The sequence below is a fragment of the Microtus oregoni genome, unplaced genomic scaffold (genome assembly GCF_018167655.1).
Source record: "Microtus oregoni isolate MIOR12 unplaced genomic scaffold, Mior012 000012F_ref0000307, whole genome shotgun sequence".
Classification (NCBI taxonomy): domain Eukaryota; kingdom Metazoa; phylum Chordata; class Mammalia; order Rodentia; family Cricetidae; genus Microtus; species Microtus oregoni.
The window spans coordinates 48,147,221-48,154,881 of record NW_024543071.1 but is presented as its reverse complement, the minus strand read 5'-3'; the positions used below and the strand labels follow the sequence as shown (position 1 = coordinate 48,154,881).

General features: G+C 51.5%; 1 protein-coding gene across 1 annotated transcript in view; it reads right to left on the bottom strand.

Moving 5' to 3' along the window:
- Positions 1-339: 339 nt before the first annotated feature.
- Fads2 (fatty acid desaturase 2) overlaps positions 340-7,661 on the bottom strand; it is a 39,882-nt gene continuing 32,560 nt past the window's right edge. The window contains exons 8-12 of the mRNA XM_041660879.1: positions 3,766-3,863; positions 3,500-3,596; positions 2,905-2,984; positions 1,894-2,019; positions 340-1,569 (exon numbers count right to left, since the gene is read on the bottom strand). Of these exons, the coding sequence (XP_041516813.1) occupies positions 1,518-1,569; positions 1,894-2,019; positions 2,905-2,984; positions 3,500-3,596; positions 3,766-3,863 (453 nt within the window). The 3' untranslated portion in view covers positions 340-1,517. The remainder of the gene's footprint in view (positions 1,570-1,893; positions 2,020-2,904; positions 2,985-3,499; positions 3,597-3,765; positions 3,864-7,661) is intronic.

Genomic DNA, 7,661 nt, shown 5'->3' with positions numbered 1-7,661 from the left:
CACGCATTACCATACCCATGCATACCCGTGACATTAGCATACAAGAGCGTCAGCCATCCACTGTTCTTACTCAGCTACAGGCAAGTGAGAATAAAATTACATTTTTTTTTATTTCCCAAGAAAAGTAGAGGTGGGGAAACAATGTGATACAAATTTCCTTACAGGTTCTCTGCCTCTGTGGAGCAATAAGCAGTTGGTCTCTTGGCTGGGGGTCCTGGAGGGCTTCCCCTGTGCAGGCTGAGCCTCTCCAATTTAAATATTGGTTAGTTCAGTTAGATCTCAGGATGACACAGCATGGGTCCCTTCCGGATACAGCCAGCAGATATCCCCCCTCCCACCCGCCCTCACACATCCCTCATACCTTCAGCCTTCCTGACCTCCCCCTTCCCTCTACCCTCTTGCATGATCCTCGCTGGGTATTCCCAATGGCCCTCCTGAGAGACGCCACCCCACCCTGTTTCTCCTAACCTGATAGCAGCAGCTTCAAGCCACAGCTTACAGTATGGCCTTGATGGCGAAGCCTAGCTCTACCCGAAGGGCCTTGGGGGAGCCTGGCAAGGGGCATCTAGATTACCCTCAAGCCCAGCCCTCTCTTACCCTCCTATCAAAATGCATTCTGTAGGAAATGTTATGACAACAACATCTAAAACAAACAAACATTGTAAAAATAGGAAAGAAGCAGTGAGCGGTCAAGTGCTGGCCATGCTGGCCGTGCTGGTCACCCTGTCCTGGGGAGAGCAGCTCGGAGGCTCTCCTGCAAGGTCCACATCTTCCAGTCTCTAGGGACTGGCCAGAGGATTTGAAAAAAGGTCTGACCCCCACCCCAGGGTCTTGGGGCTTTGAATTAAGAAGCATCTCGTGCTGAGCCCACACAAGGTCTCTGGAGTTGGGTAGATGGTGAACTAGAATCTGCACAACCCCAGGGCCTGGAGCTGTGATGGTGGGCATGGGAGAACTTTTCCTTGGGCCTCGAAGTCTAAGCTGGCCCTGGGCAGCCAGAGGGAGGCCCTTACATACCAATCCCAGCCAAGGGAAGGACACCCAGAACACAAATTATGTCTTCACCCAAACAACCAGACCATAGGCTGGCAGGGAGTATAGAGCCAAGTCCTGGACCCTGCTCCACAGAGCGGGTCTGTGGGGACAAGGAAGGGAGGATTAATGTCTGACGGCTAGGCTGCCAAGAGCAGAGTCTTATACCAGGGGTCTTTTAGGTGCAGAAGTTAGAGGCAGAGATGCAACCACTAGCTTCAGCCACTTCTCTCCCGCTCTTTGGGAGAAGGACCTGGGAGGCAGAGGCAGAGGGCACAGGGCTAGGGCTGACAAAGGGGGAACCCCGTGAGGATAGGATGGGGGGGGGTGGGGAGGACAAGAAAGGATGCAAGACCAAGTATGGGGAACGTGAGCCAGTGGACACTTTAGTCTCATGAAAACCCTTCAGAACAAAAGCCCTCCCCTCCCTCTGGCCCTCACTCCAGCTGTGCCCCTCCCCCAGGGGTGCCCTGAGGACTGCCTCTTCATTTATGGAGGTAGGCATCCAGCCACAGCTCCCCAGACTTCTTCAGGGACCTGTAAAGACACAGAGAGAGGACCAGGGCTCAGGAACCAGGATGGAAAGGGGCCAAGGCCTCTAGGCAGTGGGACATGAGGGAAGTCATGCTATCCATCTCAGCTACTGACCAGAGCTTGCCCCTTACCACACAGGCTGTGGGCAAGGAGAGAGAGGAGGTCCTCCTCCAGCCCTGAGTGGACCAGAGGTCAGCAGACCCTACTGTGAGCTGGAGTCTCTACTGTAAGGCCTGCCATATGCCTCTCACCTCCTCAGCCCCACCGCACCTCTGGCCCCTCCCGGTGCCTCAGAGCCCTAGCACCTGCCAAGCCCACACCCCTCACCTCACAATGTCCAGCAGGGCCCTCAGCAGTGACTTCTCCTGGTACTTGATGCCGTGCTTGGTGCAGAGAGACTTCACTAGCGGGGCGACCTTGTGCAAGTTGTGCCGTGGCATGGTGGGGAAGAGGCTGAGGGGGCAGGTAGGCAGAGTGAGCGCAGGGCAGGCCCCATGCTCTCCACCTCTCCCTACAGCCCAGGGAGGGAGGCAGGTCTGAGGCCCTATCTGCAACCCGGATAAGACTACGCAGCTCCCACCACCTGTCTACAGGGGCTACTAGTGATGTACAGAGGAGCGATCTATGAGCAGGGGGACTCCAGAAAGCCATATTGGTACTGCACAGCCAAAGACAAGGGTCTGAGTGTTATGGCTCATGCCTGTAGTCTCATTATGGGGTGGACAAGGCAGTTCAACTTGTTCCTGTAAGTTCAACTCCCAGCTTCAAAAAAATAAGAAACAGATGGGAGAGCCGGGCGATGGTGGCGCATGCCTTTAATCCCAGCTCTCGGGAGGCAGAGGCAGGCGGATCTCTGTGAGTTCGAGACCAGCCTGGTCTACAAAGCTAGTTCCAGGACAGGCTCCAAAGCCACAGAGAAACCCTGTCTCGAAAAACCAAAAAAAAAAAAGAAAAAGAAACAGATGGGAGACGATGAGAAGAATGATAAACGATGAGACAAAGGCAGATCCACTAGGGACAGTCCCTCAGCCATCCGGGGAACCAGATAGGCTATCGATCAGGTCCTCAGTTTCCCAGTCAATAAAGTGGGAGTGAGTTCCTCTGCCCTGGGAGCATTATAGAACTGAGAGATGGTCTTCACGCTTTCTGTATCTGCAGAGCAGCCACACAGGAGAAAGCCCCTCTCCTGCCCAGCTGTGTTCTCAGATGGGTGCAGTGGCCTTGCCAATGAGAGAAGATAGACCTGTTTGGTACCCTTGGCCCGTGGGCTGGTGACCGCTGCCCTCCCAAACTCCTTGTCTTCCCCGCCCCACCCCCACCTTCCTGGGCCACACTCACTGGTGCTCAATCTGAAAGTTGAGATGCCCGCAGAACCAGTCATTGAAGAAGGACTGCTCCACATTGCAGGTGGCTGTCAGCTGCAGAGGGGACAGGGGATAAGTGGCTGGGGATAAAAAGAAAACCAAAGGACCTAGACTTACCTCATAAAGGTCACCTTACCCGGGGTCTCAGGGCCACCTCTCTAGTTGTACCGTTCTACAGGGAAGCCTCAGCCCACCCAAATTCCCCAAGGATCCTCTGGAAGATTCCTGACATTCCTTCCATGTTTTCTTCTGTGTCATTCGTAACTCAGTCTGGCCTTGGACTCCTGATCCTCAGTCTCCCTGTCCCAAGAACTAACAGTACAAGTATGGGCCACCATACTGGGTTCACTGGGTACCGGAGCTCAAATCCAGGACTGTATGCATGCTAGGCAAGCCTCAGCTGAGCTACATCCCTAATCTTTCCCATCACCCTTTCCTGCTTAGCTCGGAGGCTCCCAACAGGCTACAAGTAGAACTAAGGAAGCCCAGCATAGTCCTGGATCCACCGAAGTAGCCAAATCTGGGTGGAGGCATGAACAGTGGGGTCCGGGCTTTGCCGGGTCCCTCACCTGGCTGCTGAACCAGTCCCGGTAGTGATCAAGATCAATCTCCATGACGATGTGGTTCATCTGAGTGACCCACACGAACCAGTGACTCTCCAGAAACCTAGAAGACAGTGCAGCTCAGTGCAGCTTAGCCTCAGGGCGGGGTGCGGGAAGCCACACAGAAACAGACCCGCTGTACCTACCCTACCCCCACGGCAGGTAGGAACAGGCTTCACATCACAGAGTCAGTGCTCTCAGAAGTACAGGGTGAGCCAGCAAAGCTGGGGTACCTGATGAAGTTGAGGAAAACCAGGGCTCCCAGGATGCCGTAGAAAGGGATGTAGGTGTAGAAGAAACGCACATAGTAGCTGATGGACCAGGCCAAGTCCTATAGGGAAACATGATTAGATTTGACCCGCCCTACCCTATTTGGCATGGTGTACCTAACCACAGAGGCATGTATACACACAGCTCACTCCTTGGCACAGGTGCTCAGAAGAAACCACAGCAGGCTGCTAGGAAGTTGGGACACTGGGCCATACACAGTCTGACACTTGCTTAAGCTACCTGTTTACATGGAGTTTGCATGCTGAGTTTCAGGAAAGAAATGGGATATTGGCTAGCAGGTAGCCATAGATCCAGAGGACTGTGATGTGAGCCCCCAACATACGGTCAGTCACGGGCCACCCTTAACCTTGTGCCTGCTCAGGCACCTCGATTTCCTTCCTTTCTCAGGAGGGAAAGGGCCAGGAGACACACGCCACCCCTCCCTGCAATCCAGCCCAGGTCACTTCTCAGGTTGGACTCTCTTCTTAGGCCCTCCCCCTCCTCACTTTGTCTGCCCCTCCTTGGAGTTGGTAGCAAGGTCCTAAGCTTGGAAATCTCTTGGGAAGCCTCTGCCCCCTGTCACAGGCTCACAAGCAGTCATTCTGCAGAGATCCCTGTCTCTCCACTTCCTCTGCCACTCAAGTCATGTGTCTTGGCTGGACCACAGCAAGAGCCTCCCTTGGCTTGTTCTCCTGCCGATGGTCCTCATGCCTCCAGGGTAACCAATGACCTCTGCTCCAAACAGGTCCCACCTCCTGCTACAAGACCCTCCCATGTAATCCAAGTGGCCATAGAGCTTTGTAGGATCCAGAAGTCCTCTGGCTTCAGCTCCCAAACTCAGCTCTTTGTTTTGGTAGTCGGAAATGCTCGTGCCTAGCCTATGCTTACACAGAAAGTTCTTTCAATAAGGACTGGCCTCTCTGAGGCAGTGGGAAAACCCTGCAGAAGGGCTGGAGAGTTGGTTTACTGGATAATAGCATTGGCTACTCTTCCAGGGGACACGGTTCGATTCCCAGAACCCATACTGAGGCTCATGGGCATCTGTAACCTTAGTTCCAGGTGACATAATGTCCCCTTCTGGACTCTGCAGGCACCAGGCAGTGCACAGATACACATGCAGACAAGCAGACAAAACACTTGTACACATGAAATTAAAGACGAAACCAAAACCAAACCAAAGATCTTGAAATGACAACAGAATCTGGCACACTGGTGACTTAGTTCATGCACAAAACAGAGAAGAAAACCAGGATCATATTGATGGTGACAACATGGCAGATTCCAGAATGATTTAGAGAACAAGGGTGGCCTTAGTCAGTGCTTTCTTGGTTGCAAGGAATTGAGGCTGGCCATTCCAGGTGATCAGAGTGCTGTCAGCTGAGTAGGAAAAGGAGCATCTCAGGAGGGTCGAGGTAGGAACAGATGCAACAGCTAGAAGTGGCTGAAGACAAGATGCTCATATCTGGCATGGTGCTGGTTTTGGTCAAGAGGAGGCACAGAAAGCTCGTCATACTTCCATCATCCCCTACCTCATACCCTGGCCTGAGTTTGAACTCATGCATGCTAGGCAAGCACTCTACCACTGAGTCACATCCCTAACCCCACTTTAATCTACTGTATAAATGCAGTGCATAAATATGTATGTATGTATATGTGTGTGCATATGTATAGGATGTGGTAAACACACACACACACACACGCACGCACGCACACACACACACACACACAGAGAGAGAGAGAGAGAGAGAGAGAGAAATGCATGGCCAGGCATGGCTAGGGAAGTAGAGGCAAGAAGATTGTGAGTTCAAGGCTAGCTTGGGAGATATAGTGAGGTCCTATTTCAAAATTAAGTAAGTAAATAAATAAATGTATGGAAAGTCTGAATAAACAACAGGGAGACTACCAAGGTAATTTGCCTGGGATAATCAGTCCCAGGAAAGTGGGGTCTGAAAAGTATCCCAGGCAGTGCTGCGGGTGCCTGTGCTGGATCATGAGTACTCTTTCAGACTCTTAGGGCTTCCCATCTCCATTCTCAAGGCTAGGGTCTCCCAGCCCCCACAGTATGTACCGGTACAAGACAATTCTTCACCATGAGGCTTTGTGGGATGTTTACCACCCCTCTTGGCTAGATGCTGGGCTAGCATCATCTTCCCACTGCTAACTCTGATAATCATAAATGTCTCCAGATACTGCCAATAGCCCAGCAGAACTGCTCAGGACCTGGTTACAGCTGCTCTGGAGGCAAGGCCTGGGAGCCTGTCAGAGTCCCCTGGCTCTGCCAATTTCCCTTCCTGCTCTTCCTAGTTGATGCTTTATTCTTTGTGAAGCAAACAACACGGACACACACACACACACACACACACACACACACACACACAATAAATCTAGGGATCTAAAGGTGACTCATTTTCTCATAACTGAGGGTCTTAATTTGATCCCCCAGGATTCCCTGCATGAATGGTGATGTGTGCTTGTAACCCCAGTGTTGAGGAGACAGGATCAGGAAGACTGCTGGGGCTCTCTGGCAGCCAATCTAGCCTAATTAGTGAGCTCCAGGCCAGTGAGATCCTGACTCAGAGGAGGAAGATGGTATTCCTATGGATGACACCCAAGTTTGTCGTCTAGCTGCCACAAACATGGGCACACAGAAACTGTAACGCTCATTACAGCACAAAACACAATAGCTGTATGTGTGTGTGCATATGCCTAGGCTGTGGTACACACATGCGCGCGCGCGCGCGCACACACACACACACACACACACACACACACACACAGCACCAGCGAGTGAGTGAAGCTCTAAGATGCCCTACAGATATATGGTGCTGCTGTGTGAAAGTGAGGAGGCTCAGTATGGGGGGTGTGGGTAGAAGGATGTGGCATCAGGAGTTCACTATGTCCCTTGGTGTCATACTGGGCAAGGCACAAACTTTCAGTCTCAGTAATTCTCATTGTGAAACTTTGCTGTTGTCTTCATTGATGTGGGGTTCTTTTGTTTGTTGGTTGTTGGTTTTGTTTTGAGACAGTCTTATCTTGTATCCCTGACTGACCTGGTGCTCACTATTAGACCAGGCTAGCCTCAAACTCACAGTGATCCTCCTGCCTCTGCCTCCTAAGTGCTGGGATTAAAGGCGTGTGGCACCATATGCAGCCACTGATGTGATTTCAAAAGGCTAAGAACACACACTAAGGGGCCGTGCACTTGTCTGCTCTCTCCTGAGAGCAGGGACCATGTTTTCACCCCAGCTTCAAGTCTCTGCCTGTGGGAACGACTCCCCATAGCTTACTCTACCATGGGTAGATATTCATCTTGTACAAAAATCACAGTTGTACCTCTATGTAAAACCAAGCTTGCCTTCTCAAACCCACACACAGCCTGCCTCCATCCCTGGAGGGACCTCTAAGCCTATTGTTTTAGGTAGAACATGCCCTCTGTGATGGCTAATTTTGGTCGTCAACTTGACTACATCTAGAATCAACTAAAAGAATCACAGAAGAATGAAGCTTTGGCTTTTTGCCTGCTTGCCCCCACTCTTACTGCCAAATTCATCCATCCTTTTGCCGTGGCATTCCTTCATTGATGTTAGAATCCACTCTCTAAGGATCCTCTGGGACTCCAGCACCAAACTGAGACTGCTGAGACATCCAGTCTCATGGGCTGAACGACTACCAGATTTTTGGCTTTTCTGTCAGGAGACAGCCATTGTACTACTCTGTCCACTGCCTATAAGCCACTCCGGTAATCGTGTGTGTGTGTGTGTGTGTGTGTGTGTGTGTGTGTGTGTACATTAATTTTATCAGTTCTGTTCCTTTAGAGAACTCTTAACACACTTTCCAGACTCATACACTGACATTCTAA